General features: G+C 39.5%; 1 protein-coding gene across 1 annotated transcript in view; it reads left to right on the plus strand.

The window, feature by feature from the left end:
* Positions 1 to 21814, plus strand: part of tenm3 (teneurin transmembrane protein 3) — an 813838-nt gene that overhangs the window by 427523 nt on the left and 364501 nt on the right. The window contains exon 6 of the mRNA XM_060925037.1: positions 15982 to 16080. Coding sequence (XP_060781020.1) covers positions 15982 to 16080 — 99 coding nt within the window. The remainder of the gene's footprint in view (positions 1 to 15981; positions 16081 to 21814) is intronic.

Below are 21814 nucleotides of genomic sequence, written 5' to 3' on the forward strand. Positions count from 1 at the left end.
TGTAGTTGGGTTGAGCACATATATTTCTATGATTCTGGATCTGAAATAGCAATGTTATAAGGTCGGCTATAACATAAGCCTAGCGCAATTCATCCTACACGATGTTCGTCATTTTTAGAGGAGGCTGAGCCTCCCTCGTTGTCTTAGAGCAATCGCCCGTGATGACGACAGTGTTCACAGCGAAAGCGAGTTTTACTCCCCTGAGGAAGAAGAAATAAAAGAAAACATTTCAGGAGAAAGCTAAAAACCTCTAACTTGCTAACACTGAGCAAAAACATGGCTGAATCCTGAATGACTCCTATTTGTATAAATAGGGGACTACATAGGCGGCAAAATGTAGTTTTGTTTTTTTTTTCCTGCCATGGAAGTGCACTTGTATACCGAGGAGGAAGCCATTTGCATTACAGCCGTGAATCAGGATTCAAAATGGCGGCTTGGCTCGGTTTTCCCTTTCGGGCGCTCTCGTTTTCTGTTAGAATTTGGTAAAGAAAAAAATAAATATATTATTTACCAGCTTAAGGTCGGTCCGTATGGTGAAATACCATGACCTCGGTCTGGAATACTGACCTCAGCCCAGAGGGCCTCGCTCAGTACTTTCAAGACCTCGGTCACGGTATTTCACCATACGGACCTCCCAGCTGGGAAATAACATATATTTCTTGAAAAAAAAAAAAAGATACGTCCTTACCATCAAATATTGTTTATTCCATATTTTGCTGCTTTTTTTTTGTATTTTTGGGGTTGTTCTTTTTTAGGTTTTTTTTTTTGGTGGTTCGCAAACCAACTTCAAGGTGCATTACTGCCACTGACTGGGCTGAAGTGCGGAACAGGAGATCTTGGGGGGGGGACTATATTCTTTTAGCTATTTCCGTTTCTTTTAAATAGTTTTTAAATACTTGATGATGGGTTTTTTTTTGTGGTTTTGTTTTCGAGTAGTTTTTATTTCATCCTTGGTTGGTTCAGTAACACACTCCGCCATTTTGTTTTTCTCTACTCACAATATATGAGCTGATATCCTAGTAGTAGAGTAGCCAATCAGAGCATGCGATTGCTCATATCCAGTGAATGTGGATAGAATATATATATATATACATCTAAAGCAGGACATGACTCTGTGTGTGTATGATGTAAACGTCCACCTTCATAGGAAAAACAACGTCATGGAAACTCGGTCGTCCTTCATTAACTGAACTGCTCTCAAAATGAACAAATGTCGCACATCATACACTGAAACTGATCACGTGTGAATAAATATGGCTGATCTCTAATAAATTAATGAATGAAAAACAAAAAATAAATTACAGTAAGTGCAGAGTTCTAGAGCAGAAATAACAAATAACCAAGCAAACCTCACACACTAATCATGTCCCGGAGGATCGACTTCATGGAGCGTAAAGAGGAAACGCTTTTTTTTTTCTCTCTTTTGACTGAAATTTTCCTGTAAGTCTGTGGACACACAGCGCTGTTGTTTATTCCAATAAATCACCACTTACAGCTACTTGGCAGTGTTCATACACTGAAATAATGAGAAATAATGAGAAATAATGAGAAATGTCCTGATGAGGGTGTGTGTGTGTGTGTGTGTGTGTGTGTGTTTTGGAAGCATGTACAGGCGTGACGCCAAATGCAGTGCTGTTCATACACACTGATTTATGTGAAACGGAGTGTGTGGGATTTTTGGAGGGAAAGTTTAGACCTAAATAATACAGTTTGATCCTGAATTATATTCCTCAGACCACATCATTCCTCAAGAATATCCAGGAATTACAGAACACTCGCGGTACTCTGACTGAGATGGGGACGTCACGTTCGACTCCATCGATGGTTTATTCTCTCGAGCTAATCATATCCAATCATGAGGGTTTCTGCAATTCAGCCTGCACGTCATACTTTTTGTCCATTTACGGTATTTGGCGCTTTCAGACTAGTGGTTAGCACAGTCACCTCACAGCGACGAGAACGTTCCAGGTTTGAACCTCGCAGCTGAAAGGGGCCTTTTTGTGTGGAGTTTGCATGTTCTCCTCTCCAGGGTTTCCTCCGGGTGCTCCGGTTTCCTCCACAGTTCAAAGACGTACAGATTTGGTAAAATCCCCAGCCACTGGGGTTACACATGCCAGTGCATACTTAGTACTGGTTCCAAGCCTGGATAGATTGGGGAGGGTTGCATCAGGACGGGCATCCGGTGTAAAACCTGTGACAAATCAAAAATGCAGAACAGATCCGCTGTGGCGACCCTTAATGGGAGCAGCAGCAGCAGCAGAAGAAGAAGAAAATTTAGCGCTTTCAGACTGAACAGTTCTACTGATGTATTGAGAGGAACTGCCCACTTGGGATCTTCACTGAGAACGACACACCTTCAAGAGCTTTTTTTCTGTTTGCATTCGCACCACCAGCAGGAATGCTAAAGTGACGTAAACCGGCTTGTTAGCTAGCGAAGATTTTTATATTTTGCTTAGACACATCAAAATCATGCTGTATTTCCTCCATCACATATACATCTGCTCAATAAAGCCTGGACTTCACCGTCACGCCATTTGTCCATTTCCCCCCATTATTTAGTGCTAATGTTAAGAGCTGTTGTTTGTTGTTTACATGGGTAACATTTTACTGATTTTTAAAAATGGCAGTTCCTGGTGCTGCATTGGCTTATGTTCAACCAATTACCGTACACTTACAGTGCCTTGAAAAAGTATTCATACCCCTTGAACTTTTTTCACATTTTTCCACCTTACAACCACGAACTTAAAAGTTTTTTATTGAGATTTTATGTGATAGACCAACACAGAGTAGCACAGAATTGTGAAGTGAAACGAAAATGATAAATGGTCTTCAAAATTTTAAACAAATAAAAATCTGAAAAATGTGGTGTGCATTAGTATTCAGCCCCCTGTACTCTGATACCTCTAAATACAATCCAGTGCAATCAATTGCCTTCAGAAGTCGTCTAATTAGTTAATAGAGTCCTACTGTGTGTAATTTACTCTCAGTATAAATACGCTTGTTCTGTGAAGGCCTCAGTGGTTTGTTAGAGAAAACTGAAGAACAAACAGCATCATGAAGACCAAAGAACTCACCAAACAGGTCAGGGATAAAGTTCTGGAGAAGTTTAAAGCAGGGTTAGGTTATCAAGCTCTGAACATCTCAAGAAGCACTGTTCAATCCATCATTCAAAAATGGAAAAAGTATGGCACAACTGCAAACCTACCAAGACATGGCCGTCCACCTAAACTGACAGAGCAAGCAAGGAGAGCACTGGTCAGAGAAGCAGCCAAGAGCAGAGGTGGAAAAAGTACTGAAAAATTGTAATTAAGTAAAAGTATCTTTACTTTGCTTAAATTCTACTCAAGTAAAAGTAAAAGTACCCATCTAAAAATTTACTCGAGTAAAAGTAAAAAAGTACTCAATTTAAAATGTACTTTAAGTAAAAGTTACTTAGTTACTTTCAATTATTTGATGTAAAAAAAGAAAGGACAAGTCATAAATCAAATTGTTTTTAATGAACTATTAGTCCACATAATAACCTTTCAGGCAGTATAATGTATAAAGCTTTGTTTGGATTACCCTATAAAACATTTTCAAGTACAAGTGGCATAACTTGTAAATTCTATCATCCATTTTTTTCTTTACTGACAAACGCCTGCTATTTTTATGCATACTTATATATAAAATGTGTGTGTGTGTGTGTGTGTGTGTGTGTGTGTGTGTGTGTGTGTATATACAGAGTCTACCTGTAATGTGCAATTTTTCCGAGCCTCTCAATAAGGCAATATTTCTATACTTTTTTCACGGTAGATAATGCAAATAGCCCTCTGTATTTAATCCTTTCGTTTGTCTAATTTGTATTTCAGTTTTATTTGTTATCTGTTTGACATTTTCTTGCTACTGTAACACGTGAATTTCCCCGATGTGGGATGAATAAAGTGAATCGAATCGAATCGAATCTAATCTAATCTAATCTAATCTAATCTAATCTAATCTAATCTAATCTAATCTAATCTAATCTATTAAAGCCACTAAAGCAGACTTACTAAATGACACACATGAAATGTAAACCAACCAAACTCAAAGTGTCCAGGGCTCTCAGGATTTAAAGACAGCTAAGCGATTCCTTAGTAACACTGTGCTCTTCCTTATACAGAAAATATAATTGACAAATTAACTGCATAATGTTTACAACCTGTCGAGAGGTAATGTGCAAACTATTTTGAGACCACCCCGTAAAACATTTTTAAGCAAAGTGCCAAATTCTGAATTGTATGGTCCAACTCAAACACCACAATAAAAAAAGAAAAGAAAACCAAACTCAAACAAAGTATCCAAGACAGTGAAAATGTTTTGATGGCCTATCAGTGACCTCCCAAAGCTCTAGTCCAGGCTACAGCTAACAACCCAGGAGCGAGTCTATACAGGAATTAGGATTTTTTCATAAGAGACCAACTGCAACTAAAACCATGCACTCGTATTATTTCTGACTGTCGTTCTGATAAAACAAATTTGTAAACGTGAGGTGATTCATTTCATTTAGGCTACTTCACTTGAAATGTTAGTGATCAGTATGGATGCTAGGCGGCCAAAAGAATTGATAATGAAGGCACATTTTACTTAACAGTGGAAGGTTTTAACCAAACAATAAATATAACGTTTGGGATACACAGGTAAATGCACATATCTACTTACCACCACATGCTTCCGCAGATTTGATGTGGAAGTTTTGTAGACCGATAGCTTTGTACGGCGGGGCAGGCACATTTTGCATTGCATTATTATTTTATTGCCTCGTTTGCGTTTGAATGCAAAGTACTGGCTGAGGTACGGCTAAGGATTTCCCTCACTGTCCGGCGCATCTGTTCCACGGGAATTCTCTTCTTGGCAATCCTCAACTTCCTCCATGACCTCCTCTATCTCTTGCTCGGCTACCTCGGCACCAGCCATCATCCAACGATACATGTAGGCTAATATGGATATTCCGCGCACGCGCCTGCGCCAGTTTCCTTTCAGTTCAGGCCAATTGTTTTTTTCCCCCTGCATTTAATTTTTTTACTCAGTAACGGGCGGTTTTCAAATGTAGTGATGTAAAATATGGCACTTGGTTCAAAATTTACTTGAGTAAAAGTAAAATTACCCATTTCAAAAACTACTTAAAAAATTACAAATTACACAAAAAATCTACTTAATTACAGTAACGTGAGTAAATGTAATTCATTACTTTCCACCTCTGGCCGAGAGGCCCATGATCACTCTGGAGGAGCTGCAGAAATCCACAGCTCAGGTGGGAGAATCTGTGCACAGAACAACTACAAGTCGTACACTCCACAAATCTGGCCTTTTTGGAAGAGTGGCAAGAAGAAAGCCATTGTTGAAAGACAGGCATAAGAAGCCATGTAGGGGACACAGCAAACATGTGGAAGAAGGTGCTTTGGTCAGATGAGACCAAAGTTGAACTTTTTGGCCTAAATGCAAAGCGCTATGTGTGGCGGAAAACTAACACTGCTCATCACCCTGCACACACCATCCCCACTGTGAAACATGGTGGTGGCAGCATCATGCTATGGGGATGCTTTTCTTCAGCAGGGACAGGGAAGCTGGTCAGAGTTGATGGGAAGATGGATGGAGCTAAATACAGGGCAATCCTGGAAGAAAACCTGTTGGAGGCTGCAAAAGACTTGAGACTGGGAAGGAGATTCACCTTCCAGCAAGACAATGACCCTAAACATACAGCCAGAGCTACAATGGAATGGTTTAGATCAAAGAATATTCATGTGTTAGAATGGCCCAGTCAAAGTCCAGACCTAAATCCCATTCAGCATCTGTGGCAAGACTTGAAAATTGCTGTTCACAGACGCTCTCCATCCAATCTGGCTGAGCTTGAGCTATTTTGCAAAGAAGAATGGGCAAAAATTTCAGTGTCTAGATGTGCAAAGCTGGTAGAGACATACCACAAAAGACTTGCAGCTGTAATTGCAGCAAAAGGTGGCTCTACGAAGTATTGACGCAGGGGAGCTGAATACTAATGCACACCACATTTTTCAGATTTTTATTTGTTTAAAATTTTGAAGACCATTTATCATTTTCGTTTCACTTCACAATTATGTGCTACTCTGTGTTGGTCTATCACATAAAATCTCAATAAAAAACTTTTAAGTTCGTGGTTGTAAGGTGGAAAAATGTGGAAAAAGTTCAAGCGGTATGAATACTTTTTCAAGGCACTGTACATCACTCATGGTTCCTCTTGTGCTGGGAGAGAACCTACCCTAAAGCAGGAGCTAAAACTGTCCCCCAAAATGACATCCTAAGACCAATGATGGTCCTCAGTTCCTGTAGTGCGACACACCATAAAGGAGAAACTTCCTCCAACAGTTCTAAAAACTCTAAAAAAGTTCCTCTTGGCCGAAAGCACCTATAGTCACTTTTTGAAACAAGTTAGTTCCTATTCCCACTTATGTTATAGCAGCTATAAACAGTCGCTCCATCACCAGCCTCTCTTTTTCTCTCTATTGAAGGTAATAAGACAAAAAACAAAACAAAACACAGCTTGTGTCTCTTTTTACAGAGAAACCGCAAAGAAGCATAAACGCATCTGTCCTGAAGATTTCGGAAAACTTTCATAAAAAAAGTTACAGCTTTACCTCTGATACTGGAGACTCCTTCCATAAATGTTAAATAAACATCTCATTATTGAAAAAACCCCACATATCTTCAATATTGCCCTTTTTAAAATCTGTTTATGCGGAGCGTCCTCTGTACACGTCCCTGTGAATGAGCTGTTACTATAGAAACGATAACATGTTTTATAAGCAGCATCTCCACAGCTGTTAGAGATAATGATCTTGTGTGTGTGTGTGTGTGTGTGTGTGTGTGTGTGTGTGTGTGTGTGTGTGTGTGTGTGTGTGTGAGGAAGATGTTGGAATGGCGAAGCGATGAGGATCAGTGGAGTAAAATCTGATCTGAGTGTTTGATACCTGATGGAATAAAAACCAGTTCCTGGTAGTGGACTCAGACTTTTGGACCCCGCTGTAGTTACAGTAATGTTGTTGTATCAATCAGAGACGCTGCCAGACTTTCTGCCTCCGTTCATTCCAGTACACTCTCTCTCTCTCTCTCTCTCTCTCTCTCTCTCGCATCCAGCTGAGCTTTTAACATCAGAGATGGGAATTAAAAACGTGTTAGTGGAGCACGGCCTGATTTCACCAAGCGACAGGCTTCATCAGGTCAACGGGGGCGGAGCTTAACTTACAGTCCTAAGTTGCAGCCAATCACAGGCCAAATAGTGTGATATCACCACCATCTTTTTCTTTTTGCTCATATTGACCTGGTTCTGTTGAGTAGCTAGCTAAGATAATGTTGTAAACGTTAACTCTAGAACCTTTAACAGTTCCTCGGTGTCACTCTGTAGAACCGTCTAACAAAAACAGCTCTAAGCTAGAACACATGAGTGACTGTCCATATGACTATTGGAGACCGAGAGTGTGACTACATTAATGATTAATGATCTGATTAAACATATCTTAAGCTCCACCCTCAATGTCAAACATCAAGTGAACACAAATTCAAGCTTTTTTTTTTTTTTATTCGGGTTTCAGTTTTATACAAGATGTTCTCATAAAGCATCCTGATTTTAAATGTTCACAATTAGTACTGGACAACTGAAACGATCAGAAAGTAGAGTCATCGTTAACATTCTCACACTAAGCTTCTGCTCGATTAGTGCTGTTAAAGAGAAAGAAAAAAAATAAGTAGAGAAAGTTAAAGTGGATAAAACACCCACATGCTTGTGGACTCGATCATGGCCATGGTCTGACTCGACTACAGTCTGACTCAACTACTGATTCAACTACTGACTTGACTGCAATTTGACTCAACGACTGACTCAACTGTGGTCTGACTCAACTGTGGTCTGCCTTGACTACTAACTAAACTACTGACTTGACTACAGTCTGACTCGACTACTGACTTGAATACTGGCTCAATTGTGGTCTGACTTGTCTACTGGGTCAACTGTGGTCTGACTTGACTACTGACTTGACTGAGGTCTAACTTGACTATTGATTCAACTACTGACTCAACTGTGGTCTGATTCAACTACTAACTCAATGACTGACTCAATTGTGGTCTGACTCATCTACTGACTCAGCTACTGACTCGACTGCAGTCTGACTCCACTACTAACTTCACTACTGACTCAACTACTGTCTCAACTATTGCCTCAACTGTTGTCTGACTTTTCTACTGCCTCAAATGTAGTCTGACTTCTACTGACCCACCTGTGGTCTGACTCGTATACTGACTCAACTACTGACTCAACTGCAGTCTGTCTCAATTATTGACTTGGCTGTGGTCTGCCTTGCCTACTAACTACACTACTGACTTGACTACTGACTCGACTGCAGCCTGACTCAACTACTGACTTGACTACAGGTTCAATTGTGGTCTGACTTGTCTACTGACCCAACTGTGATCTGGCTCGACTACTGACCCAACTGTGATCTGGCTCGACTACTGACCCGACTGTGGTCTGGCTCGACTACTAACCCGACTGTGGTCTGGCTCGACTACTGACCCAACTGTGGTCTGGCTAGACTACTGACCCAACTGTGGTCTGACTCATCTACTGAGTCAACTACTGACTCGAGTGCAGTCTGACTCCACTACTGACTCCACTACTGTCTCAACTGTGGTCTGACTTGTCTATTGTCTCAACTGTGGTCTGCATCAACTACTAACTTCACTACTGACTTGAGTACTAACTCGACTGCAGTCTGACTCAACTACTGACTCAACTGTGGTCTGACTTGTCTAGTGACTCAACTGTGGTCTGACTTGTCTAGTGACTCAACTGTGGTCTGACTCAACTATTGACCTGACTGAGGTCTGAGTTGACTACTGGCTCGTTACACGGGTTTGACATTCAAATTATTTTTTTTTCCTCTTCAGCCCACTCCCCTATTCCTGCCCATGTTCATGAAGCTCCGCCCCCAGGATATACTGGGCCTAGTTGAATATAATGTTTATAACGTGACTGACAGGAGGCTCATCCAAATACTAACAATCATTCCGGACCAGAAATCACTTTTCCAAACGAGCTTTCACACCAAATTGTGTTCAGGCCATGGCTCAAACAATTATTCCTTTATCACGTTCTACACGTCCTCCAGGTTTTCTGTCCACATAAGAAATAAAAACAAGGACTATTGCACCTTGAAGTGGTGTTTGAGCTGAACAGGAAGTGAGGACGTGATTCTGATTGTGTCTGATTAACAGAAACTCATTTAGGTCTGCACTCGTTATCAGATGAGGACGTAATTAAAATCATTGCCGTATGAATCTGATTGATAAAGAAGGCTAATGAAATGCAGGATCGAGGCTCAGCATTATCCCGGTGTCTGTCGGCCATTTTATTTATCAGTTCAGTCTGCTGCTGAAATAAGGGTGAATAAAATGTCATGTGATCACCTGACATCACCACCAGCATTTCTTCTTCTCCGTGTTTGTCTCAGTGTTTACCATAAAACAGTGTTTTAAATCGCATTGTGTAATTGTTTTAGCTAAGCGGCGTTAGCTCAGATAGACAGTTAGCTGAACACAAGATTACACTATTGTTATCCTGATGACAGTGATTGACACCTAAATAGTGATTGAATAGTGATTGAAGTACTAAAATATAATGATGCTGTGATGTGTTCTCTCATTTATTATTATTTTAGACTATTATTATTGTAGCTTTTTGTTGCGTGGTTAAATATAGGAGTAAATTTAAATAGGTTAAGCTCAATCAGGTCTTATATTGATATGTCATCATTTCTGTTCCACAATTAATTGTGTTTAAATACATACAAGTGGTTATCAACGAACAAATGTTTAGCTATGTACATGTGTTTGGCTATAAACAAATGTTTAGTTATAAGCACAAGTGTTTACCTATGTATAAGTGCTAGCTGTGAACAAGTGTTTATCTATGTACAAGTGTTAGCTATGAACAAGTGTTTAGTTAAGCACAAGCGTTTAGCTATATACAAGCGTTTAGCTATATACAAGCGTTTAGCTATATACAAGCGTTTAGCTATATACAAGCGTTGAGTTATCTACAAGTGTTGAGTTATCTACAGGTGTTGAGTTATCTACAAGTGTTGAGTTAAATATAAGTGTTAGATGTTTGCAGGAACATGTATTTATATTTATCTTCACATCATTTGCCAAACACATACAGTTTTGGGGGAAATGAATATAATTATATTTCTAATTTTTTTTATAAAGACTTCCATTTTTGCGAAATCACATTTTAACCTGACCAATATGGTGGCTGCACTGACGTATCGTAATACTGAGTAACAATGGCTAATCTGACCGGGTTTTTTAATTGATATAAATCTGTGGTTGAACTAAATAAATGAGACAATAATAACAAGCCACACATGAGAATGTAAACGAGATGAGCATGAACAAGAACAGGAAACAATGACCATATAAGGAAATTAGATACCAGAAGGTACCAGACTAAGGCTGAGAAGCAGTGTGTTTAGTTTATAGGTGTGTGTGTGTGTGTGTGTGTGTGTGTAGGAACAGGAAGTGCTCAGAGAGTTTTAATCTGAGGTTTTTTTTTTTTCTCCTCTGCCCCTCAGCGGTGCTTTAAAGAAAGTTTTCAGAGCACATGAACTCATCACCATGCAGCAGGACGAGAGAACAGAGCTCTGAGAATAACAACACACTCTATTTACATTCACCTGCGCGCGCACACACACACACACACACACACTGATACTCATTCATATCCCTCCTTCCTCCTCTCTTCTGTTGTTCTTCTCTCACTCTCGTCTCTCTGAAATCTGAAATCTATCAATCAAAATCTCAGAGTTTTTACGGTCACGCGTCAGTGTGAGAGAAAAGTTACACAGTTTAACTAGATTTACATTTCCTCATGGAGAATGACAAACAGGAGAGAGAGAGAGAGAGAGAGAGAGAGAGAGAGAGAGAGAGAGAGAGCTGTAATACTTCATCAATAGTGAAGAAAGAAAGAAAGAAAGAAAGAAAGAAAGAAAGAAAGAAAGAAAGAACAGGCTGGTGAGGGGACAGCTGTATAGCTGCTATAACGTGAGTGAGAACAGGAACTAACGTTTAAAGGAACAGTCCACCGTACTTCCATAATGAAATATGCTCTTATCTGAATTGAGACGAGCTGCTCCGTACCTATCCGAGCTTTGCGCGACCTCCCAGTCAGTCAGACGCAGTCAGACGCGCTGTCACTCCTGTTAGCGATGTAGCTAGGCTCAGCATGGCCAACGGTATTTTTTGGGGCTGTAGTTAGATGCGACCAAACTCTTCCGCGTTTTTCCTGTTTACATAGGTTTATATGACCAGTGATATGAAACAAGTTCAGTTACACAAATTGAAACGTAGCGATTTTCTATGCTATGGAAAGTCCGCACTATAATGACAGGCGTACTAACACCTTCTGCGTGCTTCGGCAGCGCACTGATACGGAGCTCAGATATCACTGGTCATATAAACCTATGTAAACAGGAAAAACGCGGAAGAGTTTGGTCGCATCTAACTACAGCCCCAAAAAATACCATTGGCCATACTGAGCCTAGCTACATTGCTAACAGGAGTGACAGCACGTCGGACTGCGTCTGACTGACTGGGAGGTCGCGCAAAGCTTGGAGAGGTACGGAGCAGCTCGTCTCAATTCAGATAAGAGCATATTTCATTATGGAAGTACGGTGGACTGTTCCTTTAACTGATGGTCCATGTCATTAAATGTAACTGTAAATGGATAAAAAGTATGATGTGTTTTTGACAAGTTGCTGTGGTGTAAGAGGAATAAAACACTTGGGGTTGTGCTGTCATTGGAAAATAATCAACATCCTGGTGGTGACAGTAGCTCAGCTTCATCGGTCAAGAAAAGAAGGAAAGATAAATTATTATTATTATTATTATTATTATTATTATTAGTAGTAGTAGTAGTAGTAGTAGGTATATTTCTGTCTGGTTATTTTTCTCAGTGATTATATTTTCATCGAGCTGCAGTCACACTTTATTAAATATCAGTTAAAACGTTCATCACATCTCTAAAATGTCTCTAATGCCATCTAGCGGTTGTCTACTGTAGCATTTTTAGCCCCGCCCATTCCTATGTTAACATATGAGGTCATAAGATCCTGCCATCGTTTCCAGTCACTCGCGACATCTTCAGCTTCGTCCCATGCAACGTCCAGAGTCTTCAGATCTTCGATGAAGGTGCATGTCCATGTGTGGCAAGGGCGTCCTTGCTCCCGGTGGTGTCCATCTCATGGCCACTTTTGGGATTCAGTGTTCCTCCATCTAGAACACGTGGCCACCCAGGTGGCGTTGTCTATCTTAGCTGACTGTAGACTGAAGGCTCCATGTTGCTTCTCCGTAGCACCTCGTGATTGTGAATGTGGTTGTCGCGTTGGATCGTCAATATCTGTTGAAGACATCGTTGCTGGAGCACGTTGTTCTTCTTGATGGTGGCTGCCAAGTTGGTCATTTTCCAGGTTTCGCTTTTGTAGAGAGTCGTATCAAAGACATGTAGCTTGATCCTGAGGCTGAGTTTTTGAGCAAATACTCCCAACATGAACAAGTATCATCCATCACTAATATGGGCTGGGCAAGAGGCGGAGCCACTGACTGATTGGCTGTGTGTACCACACATGCTCTGGCTTCAGCTTTCATAAGATGGTGACTCTTGTTTTTACCACAAAAGGCTACACCCCCCCCCCCCCCCCCCCCCCCCACACACACACCCACAGAGCACACCTGAATGTTTTATCTCCACTCGTTCAGGTTCATCTCAGATCCTTCGAGGTGTTAAAAGTCTTTACGCCGAATGTCTCCCTTTATAACTTGAACAATGGTGTTTGATTTTTGCCGTCGAGAACGTTTTCACGCGCTCTTATTAAACCCTGCGATAGAATCAGATGCTTTCAGGGCCCGAACGAGCCTTCTGAAGTGTGCAGGTACAGCGAGTCTATAAAAGGCATCAGAGAGCGAGTGAGTGGAATTTAATTCTCGTTAATCATCGTCGTTTCTGTGAGCTCATGTAAAATAGGCCCTTAAAAGCACAGCGTAATTATCGAAGGATCAATTAGAGTTTGATTTCTCTGTTAGGGTTCAGGGTGTTTTTGGGAGGAGGGATGTGATCTGAATACTAATATACATCTGATGAGTACGGCTGGGTTCAACATGCTCAACTGGAGGTCGCTATTCTTTCATATTTGTTAGTTTCAGGTTTGGATCCTTTATTATTGTCTTAAAGTTAACATCGGTAAGGAGTGACAGAAAATAAGCAAAACAGACCAAATATGAGACACTGGATTTGTCATTTTATCATAAATGTATTGATAAATAAAGACAAATAAGCTGCTGGAGATTTAGCATCGGACTCGCCCACTTCCGAAAATAAAACGCAGCTTGTCGTCTTTTGTTATGAAGAAACTGCAAAGACATCTTCTCCTGAAGCCGTCAGAAAACTTAAAGTTCCAGCTTCACCTCTGACTGATACACAGCACTGACACTGGAGACTCCTTCCAGAAATGTTACATCAGCACATTTCTCTTTACTTTAAGAAAACGTCACGATATCAGCGATTTGTCGTATGAGTCCTGGTGAATGAGCTGTTGCTATAGAAACCATAACGTATCAGAATGAGCGCATTATTGTAAACCTGTGCTGGTGTTATTAAGCAATTACTGGACAAAGTTGAACAAAATATCATGATTTGTTTGTGGCGCGCAAGTAATATTCACAAAATATCGTGAAAACCAAGTTCAATAATTGTTTTATTATTCAAATTTTTAAAAAAATACTGATTTAAAATTGGGGCGGCACGGTGGTGTAGTGGTTAGCGCTGTCGCCTCACAGCAAGAAGGTCTGGGTTCGAGCCCCGGGGCTGGCGAGGGCCTTTCTGTGCGGAGTTTGCATGTTCTCCCCGTGTCCGCGTGGGTTTCCTCCGGGTGCTCCGGTTTCCCCCACAGTCCAAAGACATGCAGGTTAGGTTAACTGGTGACTCTAAATTGAGCGTAGGTGTGAATGTGAGTGTGAAAGGTTGTCTGTGTCTATGTGTCAGCCCTGTGATGACCTGGCGACTTGTCCAGGGTGAACCCCGCCTCTCACCCAGAGTCAGCTGGGATAGGATCCAGCTCGCCTGCGACCCTGTAGAATAGGATAAAGCGGCTAGAGATAATGAGATGAGATGAGATAAGATGATTTAAAATTTCGTGTGACGAGTCAAATGATAACAAAGAAATTGATCCACGTTGACAAAAGTGCGAAGTAACTGCGCATGAGCAGACCATTATTTGCAGGAAGTTATTTTCAGTTCGTTTAGCCAATCAAAACTGCATTAAAAAATCATTTGAATGATATTTAACAATTATTCCACGAAATTGAGTTGTACATTTACTCATTAAAAACTTATCGGTGGCGGCATGAATTGATTTTAGTGTTGCTTTTTTGTAGAAAGTGCCGTCTTGCTGTCGTGCCGAGGTATACCGTAGAATAGCTTTAGACATTTATTTATTTCTTCCTTGAACATTTCAGTTCTGTAATTTTCAAACTTCTTTGAGGTTTTGAACCAGTCTAAAAAAATTCAACAAGTTTTAATGCTTAAAGATGAAGAATGTAAACAAACCAGCGAAATGACAGGAGCAATTTGTGAAAAATGCGATGATAATAATTCTTGAAAAATAAAAAAGATACGTTCTTACCATGAAATACTTTTATTCCATATTTTGTTGCTTTGTATTTTTTGTGGTTTTGTTTTCGAGTGGAGTTTTTATTTCATCCTCGGTTGGTTCAGTAGCACGCGCTGCCATTTTGTTTTTCTCTACTCACAGTATATGAGCTGATATCCTAGTAGTAGAGTAGCCAATCAGAGCATGCGATTGCTCATATCCAGTGAATGCGGATAGAATAATTAACAGTTATTCGCTGAAGGTGAAGTGAATATCAGTGAATAATAACTGAGACGAAGTCGAGAACATTTGCCGAGCCTGAGGCGGAGAATTGTTTTAGTCTGAATACACAGGTGATTATTTGAAAAATATTGTATTAAAAAATCATTTATTTCAAACTTCAAATGCAGTATGTAAATGCAATAACTTTTCAGCGCAGACTTGTGTCGCTGATCTACGCCGAGTCGTATAAAATACTTTGTTTTGAAATTGATAAAATAAAGCCCAACCCCACCTTCCCTTTGAATATTTGAAGACCAAACTTCGGAGCATCTTTAGTGCTTTTAGGAACAGCGTTTTCTTTCATCATCTGTAATTCTTCCTCACTTACGGTGACGAAGCGATCGGCCGCCATTTTGCTGAGTCGCTCGAGGGGATTATCGAGAAATAGTCCGAATTTCTTGACCAATCAGAGCGCACGATTTTCTGTATTCATCTCTGTATTTATACTCAAGAGAATTAATCAACACCTTCATCAGAATCCAGCAGCACTGTGGTGCAAATACAGTAAAACACAACAGGACACAAAATGCTGTCAAAACGTCATTTATATTAAATTTAAAAAAGGAAGAAAAATGACATAATTTTTAAGAGAGTACAGGATACTGTGTGTATTAGTGATGAGAAAAATAGTGGAACTCTTCAGTATATTCTGCCACATCCACGTACACACACACAAAAAAAAGGCGTTTGTGTTTTTAATTTATTATTTTTTAATAGAAACCAAATATAGCGATTTCCTGTTTTACATTAGACAACATTTTTCCTGTCTTTTGGTTACTAAGGAAGTGTAGGAGTGTGTGATCTCATACACCTGTGTGTGTGTGTGTGTGTGTGTGTGTGTGTGTGTGTGTGTGTGTGTGTGTGTGTGTGTTCCTCCCCTCTCCCTGCCTGCCTGAGTGCTTTCTGAAATCTCTCCCTCCCGAGTCTCAGTGGCTCGTAATGAGAGCGAGCGTGATTATCTCACATCTTCTCCTAATTGTTTGTCTCTCGTATCTCCATCTCCCTCATGTAGAAAATTAACAAAGCAAGCAGTTCTCCAAAACGGTCATGAGAGCCTGATAGAGATGGATGCGTTGAATCCCGTGAGCCACGAGGGCAGCTATGGAGACGGGTACGTGACCGCTGATAAACTGAGACCAAACAGAGTAAAAAATACCCCAAAATCTGCCCCATCCAGGACCTCGTGCTGGGTCGCAGTTTGGATTTTTTTTTTTTAGTAAAAATTCCCAATATGACACTCCTTACTTATAGATTACAGCTCACGTTAACCCATGATGGCTAACTTAAGCTAGCAGTGCGATATATACATATAAAATAAAATATTACAACAAATAATGACACAATTTACTGAAACGAATGAACATGAGAATGACAAGGAATATGTTTTAGCCTTAATTCTTATCCACAAATGCAAGCACAGTCTAGAAACGTACTTGTTTTCATTCATTATTAGCCATGTTAGCATGATGAGCGTGACTCAGCTGAATTAGTAATAACTCTGCAAATTAAATATATGTTCTAAATATTTAGTTTCTTTACTAAAAGTAAATAATTATTATTCCAGAAATGTTCAACTCATTTTGAATAGAAAGGGTTTGATATGGCCACAGCGAACAGAAACTAATGATGCTGCTGCTAGCTTATGATTTACGTCATGATTAACCATCTGAACATCATGATTACACTGTTACTTTAAAAAGTATAAAAACCATCATACCTCAACCAATATGTTAAAATATCATTTTTTAACAGCTGGTGAATCACCCTGTGACTAAAAACGTGATGCTAGCTGATAATTTTCAGTCCACATTAGCATTGTTACATAGTTAGCTTTATTAAACCAGTAATAACTTGTATGTATTTAGTCAAAATAATACAAAAAAAAATCTAATTCATATTAAAGAGCTCCTGTTTTCCTTCCTGACAAAAATCAGTCAATAGAATTTGTATTAAAATAACAGGGTTTTTTTTTATTTGTTTTTTTAAATCAGATTATATTTATGATTAGATGCTAAAAGCTAGCGTATTTCCTTATTAAGTGCATTGGTGTGTTTGGAAAATTCTGGGAAATCTGACCAGTCATGTTATGTTATAAAATCATATCACATGATGATGTGAGTCCTGAATTTTCATCAGTATTCAGGATTTTAAAATAAATATTACAATTCTACTGCTATAAAATTGAAGAAAATGATGTAGGGGGATTAGAAATACTGAAAGACTCACTGATCTGAACTGCGGTTTATCAGTTATTACAGGTGCCATGAAATTTTGCTCATCTGTAAATTGATTTATCGCACTTCAGAATTAATTAACCAGTATTTAATTTCTTAATTAGACTGAGTGGTGAAACAAACTGAACAAAGAATAGCTCAACTGAATGGAAGAAATGACTCCAGATTAAACAAAAAGAATGACTCAGGTCTGAATGTAAAAAAAGACTCAGAACTGAATGGGAAGAATGACTCTGAATTGAAAGAAAGGAATGACTCTGAACTAAACAAAGAGTGACTCAGTAGTGAATGAAAAGAATGACTTGGGATTGAATGAAAAGAAGAACTTGGAACTGAATGAAAAGAACGACTCAGAACTGAATGAAAAGAACGACTCAGAACTGAAGGAAAAGAATGACTCGGAACTGAACGAAAAGTACGACTCGGAACCGAACGAAAAGTACGACTCGGAACCGAACGAAAAGAACGACTCGGAACCGAACGAAAAGTACGACTCGGAACCGAACGGAAAGAACGACTCGGAACCGAAGGAAAAGAATGACTCGGAACCAAATGAAAAGTACGACTCGGACCCGAACGAAAAGAACGACTCGGAACCGAACGAAAAGAACGACTCGGAACCGAACGAAAAGTACGACTCGGAACCGAAAGAAAAGAACGACTCGGAACCGAAAGAAAAGAACGACTCGGAACCGAACGAAAAGAATGACTCGGAACCGAACGAAAAGAACGACTCGGAACCGAACGAAAAGTACGACTCGGAACCGAACGAAAAGAACGACTCGGAACCGAACGAAAAGAACGACTCGGAACCGAACGAAAAGTACGACTCGGAACCGAACGAAAAGAACGACTCGGAACCGAACGAAAAGAACGACTCGGAACCGAACCAAAAGCACGACTCGGAACCGAACGAAAAGTACGACTCGGAACCGAACGAAAAGAACGACTCGGAACCGAAGGAAAAGAACGACTCGGAACCGAAGGAAAAGAACGACTCGGAACCGAACGAAAAGCACGACTCGGAACCGAACGAAAAGAACGACTCGGAACCGAACGAAAAGAACGACTCGGAACTGAATGAACAGAATGACTCGGAACTGAACGAAAGTATGACTCAGAACTGAACGAAAAGTACAACTCGGAACAGAATGAAAAGAATGACTCGGAACTGAACAAAAAGAACGACTTGGTATTGAACGAAAAGTAAGATTCGGAATTGAATGAAAAGTACGACTTGGTACTGAACGAAAAGTACGATTCGGAATTGAATGAAAAGTATGACGCGTAACTGAACGAAAAGTATGACTCGTAACTGAATGAAAAGTACGACTCGAAACTGAACGAAAAGTACGACACAGAACTGAACGAAAAGTACGACAGAACTGAACGAAAAGTACAACTCGGAACTGAACGAAAAGAATTACTCGGAACTGAACGAAAAGAACGACTAGGTACTGAACAAAAAGAACGACTTGGTACTGAACGAAAAGTACGATTCAGAATTGAATGAAAAGTATGACTCGTAACTGAACGAAAAGTACGACAGAACTGAACGAAAAGTACGACTCGGAACTGAACGAAAAGTACAACTCGGAACTGAACGAAAAGAATGACTCGGAACTGAATGAAAAGTATGACTCGGAACTGAACAAAAAGTACGTACAACTCAGAACTGAACAAAAAGAATGACTCGGAACTGAACGAACAGAATGACTTGGAATTGAATGAAATGTACGACTTGGAATTGAATGAAATGTACGACTCGTAACTGAATGAAAAGTACGACTCAGAACTGAACGAAAAGAACAACTAGGAACTGAATGAAAAGAACAACTCAGAACTGAATGAAAAAAACGGCTTGGAACTAAACGGAAGGTACAACTCAGTACTGAACGAAAAGTACAACTCAGAACTGAACGAAAAGAACAACTAGGAACTGAACGAAAAGAAATACTCAGATCTGAATGAAAAGAACGACTTGGAACTGAATGAAAAGAACGACTTGGAACTGAATGAAAAGTATGACTTGGAACTGAACAAAAAAAAAGATTTGGAACTGAATGAAAAGTACGACTTGGAACTGAACGAAAAGAACGACTCAGAACTGAATGAAAAGAACGACTCAGAACTGAATGAAAAGAATGACTGACTTGGAATTGAATGAAAAGTACGACTCGGAACTGAACGAAAAGAACGACTTGGAACTGAATGAAAAGAACAACTCAGAACTGAATGAAAAGAATGACTCAGAACTGAACGAAAAGAACGACTTGGTACTGAACAAAAAGAACGACTTGGTACTGAACGAAAAGTACGATTCAGAATTGAATGAAAAGTACGACTCGTAACTGAACGAAAAGTATGACTCGTAACTGAATGAAAAGTATGACTTGAAACTGAACGAAAAGTACGACACAGAACTGAACGAAAAGTACGACTCAGAACTGAACGAAAAGTACAACTCGGAACTGAACGAAAAGAATGACTCGGAACTGAACGAAAAGTACAACTCAGAACTGAACAAAAAGTACAACTCGGAACTGAACGAAAAGTACGTACAACTCAGAACTGAACAAAAAGAATGACTCGGAACTGAACGAACAGAATGACTTGGAATTGAATGAAATGTACAACTTGGAATTGAATGAAATGTACGACTCGGAACTGAATGAAAAGTACGACTCAGAACTGAACGAAAAGAACAACTAGGAACTGAATGAAAAGAACAACTCAGAACTGAATGAAAAAAACGGCTTGGAACTAAACGGAAGGTACAACTCGGAACTGAACGAAAAGTACAACTCAGAACTGAACGAAAAGTATGACAAGGAACTGAACGAAAAGAACAACTAGGAACTGAACGAAAAGAAATACTCAGATCTGAATGAAAAGAACGACTTGGAACTGAATGAAAAGAACGACTTGGAACTGAATGAAAAGTATGACTCGGAACTGAACAAAAAAAAGATTTGGAATTGAATGAAAAGTACGACTTGGAACTGAACGAAAAGAACGACTCAGAACTGAATGAAAAGAACGACTCAGAACTGAATGAAAAGAATGACTGACTTGGAATTGAATGAAAAGTACGACTCGGAACTGAACGAAAAGAATGACTCGGAACTGAATGAAAAGAACAACTCAGAACTGAATGAAAAAAACGACTTGGAACTGAACAAAAAGTACAACTCGGAACTGAACAAAAAGTACGACAAGGAACTGAACGAAAAGAAAGACTCAGAACTGAACAAAAAGAACGACTTGGAACTGAATGAAAAGTATGACTCGGAACTGAACAAAAAAAGATTTGGAACTGAACGAAAAGTACGACTTGGAACTGAATGAAAAGAACGACTCAGAACTGAATGAAAAGAACGACACAGAACTGAATGAAAAGAATGACTGACTTGGAATTGAATGAAAAGTACGACTCGGAACTGAACGAAAAGAACGACTCGGAACTGAATGAAAAGTACGACTCTGAACTGAATGAAAATAATGACTCAGAACTGAACGACAAGAACGATTTGGAATTGAATGAAAAGTACGACTCGGACCTGAATGAAAAGAATGATTTAGAATTGAATGAAAAGTACAACTCAGAAATGAATGAAAACAACGACTTGGAATTGAATGAAAAGTACGACTCGGAAAGGAACGAAAAGAATGATTTAGAATTGAATGAAAAGTACAACTCAGAAATGAATTAAAAGTACCACTTGGAACTGAATGAAAAGAACGACTCGGAACTGAATGAAAAGAATGACTCAGAACTGAATGACAAGAATGATTTGGAATTGAATGAAAAGTATGACTTGGAACTGAATGAAAACAACAACTCGGAACTGAACAAAAAGAGCGACTTGGTACTGAACGAAAAGTACGACCCGGAATTGAATGAAAAGTATGACTCTGAACTGAACGAAAACTACGACTCGGAACTGAACAAAAGTAATGACTTGGAACCGAACGAAAAGTATGACTCGGAACTGAACGAAAAGTACAACTCGGAACTGAATGAAAAGTATGACTTGGAACTGAACAAAAAAAAGATTTGGAACTGAATGAAAAGTACGACTTGGAACTGAACGAAAAGAACGACTCAGAACTGAATGAAAAGAACGACTCGGACCTGAATGAAAAGAATGATTCAGAATTGAATGAAAAGTATGACTCGTAACTGAACGAAAAGTACGACAGAACTGAACGAAAAGTACGACTCGGAACTGAACGAAAAGTACAACTCGGAAGTGAATGAAAAGTATGACTTGGAACTGAACAAAAAAAAGATTTGGAACTGAATGAAAAGTACGACTTGGAACTGAACGAAAAGAACGACTCAGAACTGAATGAAAAGAACGTCTCAGAACTGAATGAAAAGAATGACTGACTTGGAATTGAATGAAAAGTACGACTCGGAACTGAACGAAAAGAACGACTTGGAACTGAATGAAAAGTACGACTCGGAACTGAATGAAAAGAACAACTCAGAACTGAATGAAAAGAATGACTCAGAACTGAACGAAAAGAACGACTTGGTACTGAACAAAAAGAACGACTTGGTACTGAACGAAAAGTACGATTCAGAATTGAATGAAAAGTACGACT

The sequence above is a fragment of the Neoarius graeffei genome, chromosome 7 (genome assembly GCF_027579695.1).
Source record: "Neoarius graeffei isolate fNeoGra1 chromosome 7, fNeoGra1.pri, whole genome shotgun sequence".
Taxonomy (NCBI): domain Eukaryota; kingdom Metazoa; phylum Chordata; class Actinopteri; order Siluriformes; family Ariidae; genus Neoarius; species Neoarius graeffei.